Source organism: Vigna unguiculata, chromosome 3, assembly GCF_004118075.2.
Source record: "Vigna unguiculata cultivar IT97K-499-35 chromosome 3, ASM411807v1, whole genome shotgun sequence".
NCBI classification, from domain to species: Eukaryota; Viridiplantae; Streptophyta; class Magnoliopsida; order Fabales; family Fabaceae; genus Vigna; species Vigna unguiculata.
Window position 1 is genome coordinate 36,867,767 of NC_040281.1, and position 11,840 is coordinate 36,879,606.

At 30.0% G+C, this 11,840-nt stretch overlaps 1 protein-coding gene across 3 annotated transcripts; it reads right to left on the reverse strand.

Annotated features, from left to right (window-relative positions):
* Positions 1-2,223: 2,223 nt before the first annotated feature.
* LOC114178446 (putative pentatricopeptide repeat-containing protein At3g16890, mitochondrial) lies at positions 2,224-6,727 on the reverse strand. Of its 3 annotated transcripts, none has more exons than XM_028064361.1 (3): positions 3,982-6,727; positions 3,150-3,363; positions 2,224-2,816 (listed from the first exon to the last, which is right to left on the reverse strand). In XM_028064361.1, the coding sequence occupies exon 1, from the start codon at positions 6,679-6,681 to the stop codon at positions 4,687-4,689; it is 1,995 nt and encodes a 664-aa protein (XP_027920162.1). In that variant the 5' UTR covers positions 6,682-6,727; the 3' UTR covers positions 2,224-2,816; positions 3,150-3,363; positions 3,982-4,686. The 3 variants fall into 3 exon arrangements, with proteins under 3 accessions (XP_027920162.1, XP_027920161.1, XP_027920160.1); XM_028064360.1 differs by having other exon boundaries at positions 3,743-6,727; XM_028064359.1 differs by having other exon boundaries at positions 3,150-6,727.
* Between the last annotated feature and the right edge of the window lie 5,113 nt (positions 6,728-11,840).

Sequence of the window (11,840 nt, forward strand, 5' to 3'; positions counted from 1 at the left end):
TTTAATTAATGGCTTAAATATATATTTAGTCTCTATTTTTGTTGATTTTATTCAATTTGATCCCTATTTTCGTTTATGTTTAATTAAGTCCTCATTTTTGTCAAATTGTGGTCAAATTGGTCCTTTTCACTATAGTTAACGTTTTTTAACAGTACATGTCACGTGTCAGCTCCTGGTTTTTTTGATTTTTTTTTAATTTTTTTTAATTTTTTTAATTTTATTTTAATTTCAAAAAAAGTGTCCACGTGTCAAGTCACAATTGTGCCACGTGTCAGTTTCTTGTAGTATTATTATTTTTATTCAATTTAGTTCCTATATTCGTTATTTTTGTTCAATTCAGTCCCTATATTCGTTATTTTTGTTTAATTTAGTCCCAAATTTTGTTAAAATAAAACTATTTAATTTTTAAAATTGACATTATTATTACTTATTTTTTAAATTTAATTATAAATTATAATATTTAATTATTAATTGAATATAATTTTTAGATTCAATTGCTAAATAGAATATAATTATTTAAATATAATTAAAATATAATTATTAAAATTTTAAAAATATATATTAACATTTGTAAAATTTACATTTAAATTTAAAATATTTAATATTTTTATTGCATTTTAGATATTAAAATCTAAAATATTTTATATGTAAATGTTAATTTTACAAATATTAGTTTATTTTTCTAAAATATTTTGAATATTTAAAATATTTTTATATATCAATTTTAAAAATATTTTAGAATATAAATATTAGCAAAAAAATTAATAATTATATTCTTATAATATTTTAAATAATTATATTCTATTTAGAAATTAAATATAAGAATTTATTAAATTTATAATTAAATTTAATAATTTATAATTAAATTTAAAAAATAATAAATTTAAAGGTCAATTTTAGAAAAGATATTAATATAATTTGTATAAAAGATATTAAATTTAGTGTCAATTTGAAAAGGACAAAATTGATTTATTTTAATAAAAATTGGGACTAAATTGAACAAAAATAATGAATATAGGGACTAAATTGAACAAAAAAAATAATACTACCACAAACTAACACGTGGCACTAACATTGACACGTGGCACAATTGTGACTTGACACGTGGACCATTTTTTTGAAATTAAGAAAATTCAAAAAATTCAAAAAAAATTCAAAAAAAAATTCAAAAAAACCAAGAGCTGACACGTGGCATGTAATGTTAAAAAACGTTAACTATTTAAACACCGTTAGTGAAAAGGACCAAATTGACAACAATTTGACGAAAATGAGGACCTAATTGAACATAAAACAAAAATAGGGACCAAATTGAATAAAATCAACAAAAATAGGGACCAAATGTATATTTAAGCCTTAATTAATTAACACAATGAAAATATCATGCCTCCAAAATTGATATTTTTATTTTAAATGTTTGAAAATATTTTGTAACATTACGTCATATGAATAATGGAACACACGATATTAAAATATAATTACAATATTCATCAATAAATAAAAATGATAAAAGTTGAAGATTGATTAAAAAATTAAAAGGATACTGTTCGATATAATATAATTATTAAGAATATTTTAGTGCAGTTTAATTTTTACTATAATAGTTCAGTTATTTTTATTTTTAGTTTAATATAGTGTAGTTAATTGTAGTTTAAGTTAATTTTGTCCCCCTAGGTAAAACAGTCATTTTATCAAGTTTATGACTGTAGAAAGAAATAAGGGAAAAAAAAAGGGAGGAAGAAGAAGCTTCCCAACTATATTCACCATTTCTCACAAATCTACGGGCAATTACTTCCTGCACCCATCAAATTTCTTCTCTCACCCGATCAAAATATTTGCAGAAAATGTTTTCCATAAAAGATGTTTTCCATAAAAGAACATGATCATGTATCACTCTATACTCACTCATGCAACACCAAACACGACAGAAGTGTGCATACCATCCTGACAGCACATTCCATTATATTATTGTTCATGTGGTTCAATCAGAATTTATGACCAGTTCAATTTTTATGACATTATCCTAATGTTCCCGGTCGTTTGATATAGTTCCAGCGACTAGTTATTGGAGTCATATGTAACATGACACTTAATGTAATCAGCAGTTTCGCAAACATACACAAGTTTCAATGTATGCATAAAATAATTCACTGGCCTTCAAAATGTATTAGCTATAGCTGCAAGCATAGAAAATTGAGAAGAAATATTTGCTCCTGACACTTGACATACAAAACAACAAAGGGTGAAACCGATCAAATTTCATGTCATCAACATATTACCAATAATCAACAAGGTTCCTAAGGTTTGCCCCTATTCTTACTGTAACTCTAATTTTGTGTATTGGGATTTTCCTATAATGGTTAGAATGGAACGCAAAATCCTGATAAATAACTTCATGGATAGAAGCATGCTAATAAGCACACAACCATATACTTTTCTTTGGTTCAGCACGAAGTCTTCTGTTCTGGCATTTATGCATAACAGTTTATCTTTCACTACAGATTGAAAAATTACTTAATACCAAGTAGGTGCTACCAGTACACTTCTCTTTTTCAACCTGTGCCACTTACTGACACAAATTATTCAACCTCAAACGTCAACAACACTCCAAACGTCATAAAGCAGCCACAGCAAAAGCAAAACACGCCATCATCAGTCATAATCATAGAAGAGAACTATCTTTTAAAAGCAGTATTCCAAGGCTTGGTTGCTTCTCTAGGGCAGCCCTACAAATCTTTGATGCTGGAAATAGTCTTGCTTATGTTTTTCTTCACACTTAACAGGAACAAGTTTGAGGCCGCTGACATCTTAAGACAGTTCTGTCAAGCAATGCAAGTAAGCAATCAAAACTTGAGACTATAATCAGCTATCATTTTTCAGTATATCATCAATTGATGAAATTTCAATAAGATTCGAACAAAAGAAAATAGTACAGAGAGTTTGTTCTACTCGCTATGTTTTACTATATTGGAACAAATACCATAACATTATGAAATATATATAAAAAATAGTACAAAAATATAACCAAGTTATTGCTCCAGTAATAGCCGCTAGGCTAGTACTAACATAACATTTATGCATGAACATCATAAAAGATGGACGATGAGATCATTAGTGGATGGTAAAAAGATATTTGTTAGACATAAAATTACCTGAATCGAAGAATATAGTTGAATTGCATTATGACTGGAATCCAAAATGTTTACCAATCTCTTATTCCACCAGGATGGTCAGTCACGTTATGACCACCTCAACTCAAATATTGATCATTGAGACTTTACGGTCGATAAAGCCATTATATTTGTGACACACAATTGAGAAAGGAGTTGAATTATTCAGGCAATTCAGAAACTGGCGATACTCAACCTGCAAAGAATAAAAGAAAAGTTACGTTGATAAACCTCGTTCTGAAAATTTTAGTAATACCAGTGTCACATATAGTTCATTGAATTTCATCTTCAAAATAATTTTAACGGTAAAAGTACATATGTCAAGTTGCAAAAAATAATAAATGTAATTTAACATAGAACTTGGCAGCATGGTTTCACTGAAATGCTCTTTGGGAAATCATAAGTCCTCTTATATCCAGCATCTTCACATCAGATGATTTATAATGTCCGGAAACTCATAATAAAATGCCAACACAAAGTCTAGAAGTAGCAACCACCCCCATCCTTCCCTCACAACAAAAAAGGTTATAACTTCTAATAATAAAAGCGCCTTGGTCAAGGAATAAAATTATTACCAGTTTTGTAGATGTGATCTTTGAAGATGATGATTCATTAAATGAATATGCTACAAATGTAATTCACTGTTACCATGTAAAATTGAAAGGAAAATGCAACAAGCTGCATACAGACCCAGTGACCAGTGCTATTATGAGGAAAGCTGTATGGAGCCAGTTTAAATTATTTGGGTTGGGTGGCCTGGAAGTGAAAAAGGACGACAAGAGAGAGATTATATACTTCATCGATAAAGGGATACCTGTATGATCCACACCCCTCATAATAGTCTAGAACAAATATTAGTTTAGAACCAATATAAACCCAGTCCAATGAAACTACCAACATCATAAGAGACTGCCATAACCACAAAATTTGGTATCCCAGGTTTTCCAGTCAAGAGTGCCATCAAATTCGTGCTCTTCAATTGCAGGATGGGTCACAAGTGAAAGATGGACCTCTGGCTATGGTGGGTTGATACAGCCTCCACTGTTTAATGTTGGTGTTTGTAAGGTGATCAATGTTAATCCACTAATGGAGAAAACAGTGGAAAAAGGTGTTGTTTGTTGACTCCAAAACAACAGCACAATTAGTAAGATAAGCATAGCAAGACTAGAGGCATGGTATAAAACGATAACCAAGTCACGTCCATCAAAGCCCTCTAGATCAAGCTCTTTGTAAGAAGGGCGGCCTTTAGATCAAGCTCTTTCTAAAAATGATGATGGAGAGTCACCGATGAATGAAGAAAAAATGAATTCCTTATTGTACTCTTTTTTGTTGGTGTTTGAATGGCCAAAAGGTACATCCATACATAAACATAAATAATTCTTGTGTCCCACTATATAACAAGATTTCCATATGAACAGGGCTTTATAATCTGAGGTACATATACCTAGAATCAATATCTTCACATTCAAAAGCTCAATAATGTAGCAGCACCCGAGAAACTAGAAGGAAATTAGTCTCACTAATTAGGAATAGAATCTAAAGATATTCCCTCAAGTCTGCATCTTTCCATGATGTTTCGTGCCTCTTCAATACAGTTCTGCTGAACCAATATTTTAATAATCAAGTTACATATATACAAATCAGGAGAGCAACCGTTTGCCTCCATTGAGTAAAATATCTTCTTGGCTTCCTCTAATCTCCCAGATTCAGAGAGGGCCTCTATAAAAGCACCATAAGTGTAATTGTCCGGATTCAAGCCAGATCTTGACATTGAATCAAAAAGCCTTTTAGCTTTATCAACTTTATTCATCCTACAGTAGATTTGGATCAAAGCATTATAGGAGTAGTTGTCAGGGCTTACTCCTTCCTTTTGCATTCTTCCTAATAGTTTCACTGACCTTGCAACATCCCCAACGGCACAAAAAGACCGAATTAAGATATTATAAATGACGGCATTTGGAGTGATGCCCCACTCAATCATCTCCGTAAAGCATCCAAAAGCTTCCTCAGTCTTCTTTATTCGACAGAGTCCATCAATTATAGAGCTAAAAGTGAAGATATCAGGTTTAAGCCCAGTTTCTAAAAGCATCATCTCCAACAGCTCCCGTGCCTTAACTATTTCTCCTTCCTTGCAATGCCCATTAATAAGGGTATTGAAAGTAACAAGGTTGGGAACAAAACCTCTAACCTGCATATCTCTGAAAGCCTCAGAAGCATTATCCGTCAATTTGGCTCTGCAGAAGCAATTGATTATCATGTTATATGAGACAACATTAGAAATTAGCCCATCACTAATCATTTGACCAAAAACTCGATCCCCGTCCTCTCTCCATCCTCTTTTATACGACGCCTCCATAAGTACAAGGTATGTACCAATGCTGGCCTTCACACCTTGCTTTCTCAAAATTTCAAATATGTCACACGACTCTCTCAGCTCGTCTCCCTTAACCAAACAAGCAATTATGACATTGAAAACAGAGCTATCAGGTGCATAACCTCTTCCCAGAACCTCCCTCAGAAACACAATCATCTCTTTCGCCATAGAATTACTCGCAAGGCAATACAACACAGTATCACAAGCTAACTTAAAATGAACACGCTCCTGCTCCAGCTCCCTATCTAAAAACTTAGATAACAACATATCAAGTGCCTTACCTGGATCCACGCAGCGAAAAACCCCGTGGACTAACGCTCTCACAGTGGCTTCATTAGGACCAACTCCCCTCTCCTTCATCGTCTCAAAAACCCCAAACGCTTCACCAACCCTGTTGGCGTTACAAAACCCATCAATAAGCATTGTATAAGTGAACACATTAGGCAAATGTCCCTTATCGTTCATCTGTCTGATTAACCGAAGCGCCTCGTCCACCACGCCAATCTTGCAAACCCCGTGAACGAGGGTGTTATAGGTAATTCTATCGGGGCGGCAATTATCCGCAGGCATTTGTTGGAATTTGAGATAAGCAAGGTCAATTGAATTGGATTTCACCAAAGCGTCAATAAGAGCGTTGTACAACCTAGTGGAAGGTGTGAGACTCAAGAACGATATTTGACCGAAAACATGAGCGCAGTAATTTGCCAAACCGAGCCTTCCCCAGCTTCCGATCAACGCGCAGAGCAGGTCCTCGGTGAGCCGAAACCCGGAATTGTGAACGTCACGGAGCAACTCGAGCGACAGCACGGCGGGGCCGTTACGGTGCAGAGTGTTCCGAAGAGCGCGTTGCACTGAGGAGTGCGTGGCGAGTGAGGGGTTGACATGTGAAAGCCAGGCGTGGAACTTGATGGCGTGGGAGGCATTGCGTTGGTTGTTGAAGACGGTTACGGCGGAGCGAGGGTTGAGGAGGTGGGGGTTTGAGAAGAGGTGGTGGTTTAGTAGGAGAGCCCAGTTGGGTGTGGCGAGGAGTTGTGAAATGTATGGATGGTGTATGGGGGTTGAAGAAGGTGAAGTTTTGGAGGGAATAACAATGGAGGGTTTTTGTTTCATGTATTTGAAGGCTTGACGTTGGAGAGGCATGGTTGTTTGAAAGAGTGTATCAGAGACAGAGCTTCCTGGGAAGAGAGACTCTGCCTCCAAGTGATCCGTGTGTTCCAACCCAATTTAGGTGCAAGACCCATTGGGTTATTACTTCCTGCACCCCACAATTATTAACTGCACTTTCAGAAAAAAGTCTTAAACACCCTTCACTTCACCCCGTTGTCACCACCACCATTCTGGAAAATTCAATCTGTATGTATGGGTAATTGGGAAAATTTATTTCAAGAGGTATTTTATGCATTTTGAAAATTTTATTTTGGAAATTTCATTAAAGCATTTTAATTTCAAAATACATTTTGATGCTCTTGAAAATTTCATTTCAAAAATTATATTTCAAAAAAAAATCGAAAATTTTGTTCTGAAAAATTCATTTCTCAAATTTTATTTCAGAAATTCTAGAAAAAATTTCTTCTGAAAAGTTTTTGAAATATGTGTTTGTGGGAATCGCTTTTACAACGGATATAATGATCGTTTGAAAATTTGAGGGAGTGTGCGAAAATATTGATGGAATATTGATGGGGTGCAGGAAGTAAAACCTGACAGATCACTGTTCTTAATGAGATAGAACAAAAGGATGGCCCACTTTGAGGCAATATATAATAGACTAACATTTCTGCTCTCCAAATCTATTATTACATTGATTTTGATGGTAACATAATTATAAGGATGAGATTTCCAATAGAAGAGAAATATAGGTTGATTATTAGCATTGAAAAAAAATATAAAACAATTTGGAAACTCAAATTAGGTCGAAATTAAATAAATAACTATTAGTTTTATTTATTTATTTTTGAATGGTTGAGTATAAGGGTGAAAAAAAACCCTTTACATGATTACCAATCTTTTAGGGTGTGTTCTTTTGAGGGGATAGATATGGGGAAGAGTGTGAAGATGAATTTGTGTAAATTTGGGTGGATGAATTTTTGTGTTTTTTTTTAGTGGATTTAGAGAGTAAAGTGAACGGATTTGAAGATAAGTTTTATGAGAGTTAGTGAGAGATTTGATTAATGTGATAGATAAAATTAATTGTTAAAATAATATAAATATTAAATTACCATAATACCCTTGATGAAAAAAGAGAATAATTTTATAATTTGATGATATAAAAATAATTATAATTAATTAATACAAATTAAAAAGATATTAAAATTGTATAAAATTTTTAAATAAAAAAACTATGAATGAAAAAAAAGTTTATCCGATTTAATTTTAAAAAAATTATACAATTAAATTTTAAAAAAATTATATAAATAAAGTTAGAAAAAAGTAAAAAAAAAATTAAAAAGTTTAAAATAATAATAATAATAATCATTATAAATAGGTTAAAATACTTTTTGGTTCCAATTTTTGTCAAGCTTTTTCAAATAAGTCCTAATTTTGATTTTGTGTTCAAATAGGTCCCAATTTCCGTCAATTTTGTTCAATTGGGTCCTTTTTTGCTAACACAGTTTAAATCATTGACGGCCATGAACAGTGATTGTCACGTGTCACTTCGTGGTTTTTTTGAATTTTTTTTATTTTTATTTTTATTTTTTTAAATTTTTTTAATTTTTTTTTAAATGTACACATGTCAACCCAAGAGTGGGCCACGTGTCACTTCGTGGTTTTTTTTAATTTTTTTAAAATTTTTTAAATTTTTTAAAAATTTTTTTAATTTTTTTTAAATGTCCACGTGTCAACCCAGTAGCGTGTCACTTGTCAAAGTCAATGTTCTAAATTCAATTTGGTCCCCATATTTGCTATTTTTGTTCAATTAGGTCCCAATTTTTGTTAACATTAACCAATTTGGTCCCTCTACAAATTAAAACCAAATTTAATTTTTATATTAAAATTCACATTTTATATTAAATATTTTTATACAATATATTTAAATTCACATCATTATAACTTTGATATAAAAATTAAATTTGGTCACATCTTCGATAGGGACCAAATTGGTTAATGTTAATAAAAATTGGGACTTAATTGAACAACAATAACAAATATAGGGACCAAATTGAATATAGAATATTGACTTTGACATGTGGCATACTACTGGGTTGACACGTGGACATTTAAAAAAATTCAAAAAAATTCAAAAAAAAATAAAATAAAAAATTCAAAAAAAACCACGAAGTGACACGTGGCACACTCCTAGGTTGACACGTGTACATTTAAAAAAAATTAAAAAAATTTAAATTTTTTAAAAAAAATTAAAAAATAAAAAATAAAAAAATTCAAAAAAACCACGAAGTGGCACACGGCAGTCACTATTTATGGTCGTTAATGATTTAAACGGTATTAGCAAAAAAGGACCCAATTGAACAAAATTGACGAAAATTGGGACCTATTTGAACACAAAACCAAAATTAGGACCAAAAAGGTATTTTAACCTTATAAATAAATAAATATATATATATATATATATATATAAATTAATAATAATAATAATTACATATATTATTAATTTTTAACAATAGGATAATTATTATTAATTACTATATACCTTTACTAATTAATAATAATAATTTTATATATATATTACTAATTATTATATATTAATATATTAATTATTATATTTTTAATAATATTTTAATTATTAATGATTATTATATACATTTTTAATATTTATTATTAATTAAATATATATTAAAATAAATATATACAAAATATATATATAAATATTAATTATTTATTAATATAATTTATTATATATATAAAAAAAATTATATTAATAAATCATATATAATATATAATTTATATATATTTATCCTTATACTTGTATATTTAACAATTAATATAACACTTATTAATAATATATAAGTAAATGTTTATTTAATAATATTTTAATTATTAATAATTATTATATTTATATATTTATAAAATAGGTTGTGGATAAGTTATTCTATTATTATGAGTTATTAATTTTGTTTTTTTTTTCAATTATGAATTAGTATGTCAGTTTTAGTTGTTATAGATCTAAGGATATAAAGGTAAAATGTATAATAATTTGTGTAAATCATCGCAATATTGAGAGTATGGAATTTTTGTATCATCTCGCAAATTTGTCTTGGCATTTATATTTAAATCATTTTATTGGAACACGAAATTAAGTGAATATCCGTCCTTCCAAATCCAAATCAGCTGATTTGATAAATCTTTACAGACGAACACGTCGTTAAGAAAAATCACTTGATTTTCATACACGACTAAATTAACTGGGGGTAGATACAATGTTCAAAACCTTATATAATATTTCATAAGCTTAAGAAAAATCAAATTTGTTCTAGTGTATTTTTGAGGAGGTTGAATTTAAAGTCGTAAACATACAATATCCCAAATAAAAAAGGAATATGTAACTTTTCAAAATGAGTCATATAAATCAAACTTGAACGAGGCACACATGGATGTGTAAAAAAGAAAAAATATTTTCCAATAAAAGTGTTTATTTTTGTTTAAAATTATTTTCCTATCCTTTTAACAGTTTCTATTCATCTACCAAACACAGTAGCAATAGGAGAAAAAAATAATAATTTGAGTAAATTATTTAGCACTAAATATTGATATAGGATATACAATACAATACAATTATATTTGTTAGTATATGTAGAAATCTGTAATATAGTTTGTTAGTTGAGAAAAAAGAAGCGGAGCTTGTCATAAAGTGCATCATCTTATAGGTTAATCCTCACATTCCCTCTCCGTTTTTCTCCCTTCTTGTTTGTGATTTAGGGATTAAAAATTTTGAATATAGTAATAGTAATTGGGAAACATGAAGTCTATTATGAACTTTCTAAATGCATCTTCTCACCGAAGTGGTTATTATCAACGCATCAAAAACAGTTATAATTCTTAAACTTCCTGAACATACAAAATTCAATTTCATAATACTTTACATAATTCTAACACATTCAAAAAAAAAAAACTAGATGTAAGTAATTATGTTCTTTTCACCTAAAGTAGTTTGTTTCGTGGGAAAAGTAGGGGTGGACAAAATGATGTACAGTGAATAAACGGTTGAAAACGGCAATGAATGAACAGTTTATAGTTTAGACAAACTAAACTTAATTATTTTTTATTCTACCTGCACTAAACTAATTTAGAACAGTAATCAAATTGATTTTGTTAATCTGTTTTTTAACAAATTTGAACCAAAACAACAATAATTGATATGGTTTCTGATTTTTTTCTTCAACTTGATGGTATGATTAAGTTTTTTTAACGTTTACAATAGTACAATTTTTATTTCAGTATTCAAACCTATTTTATTTAACTTATAAAAAATATTATATTTTTGTTTTCACTTGTATATCTAACATTTGTTAGGACCGAACGTTTACCCGTTGACCAAAAGTTATAGTCATTAGTCAAGGTGTAACTTTTTTTACTTAAAAGTGTAACAGTTCAAGTGTCACGATTCGATTGTAACCTGGCCCACTTGGCATTTGTCACAGGACAATTGATGTCACCTGCAACAATCTCCCAATCATCAATTGTCCTACTAGGAATCTCATACTCACCTAGCCTCTGCTACGGGACAATTGTGCAACCTGCAACAATTTCCCTTAGGAATCCTAACCTTGGCTCTGATACTAATTGTTAGGACTGAGTGCTTACCACTAAAATAAAAATTATAGCCATTAGTCAGGGCGTAACTCTTTTTACTTAAAAGTGTAGCAGCTCAAACGTTACGATTTGTTTATGACCCGACTCACTTGATATCTATCACACGGAACAATTGATGTCACCTGCAACAACATTTCCTAGTTTCTAGTTATTCATGCAACTACAATTCTTATATATTTTATGTTCAAGAATTATTATTGAGATACATACAATAATAACTACAGTAAATAATTATTAAATGACATAAATAATCACTGAAAAAACAAAATACTTATGCTTGAATTTATATCAAGCTAAAAGTTTGTATAATAAAATAGATAATAAGTATAGATACAAATTTAAAATATAATAAACTTCTCTTTTAATTTATAGAAGTCTTATATTATTTATTAATTAAGAGTTTACTTTTATCATATTTTTATAAGCTTGATTTATGTTTAATTAATCGGATAGTACCTACCTTGGTAGAAGTGTGTAAATATGGTACAGGCTTTTAAAAAAATGTTAATTGCATCCAACTTTTGAAAAAGTGC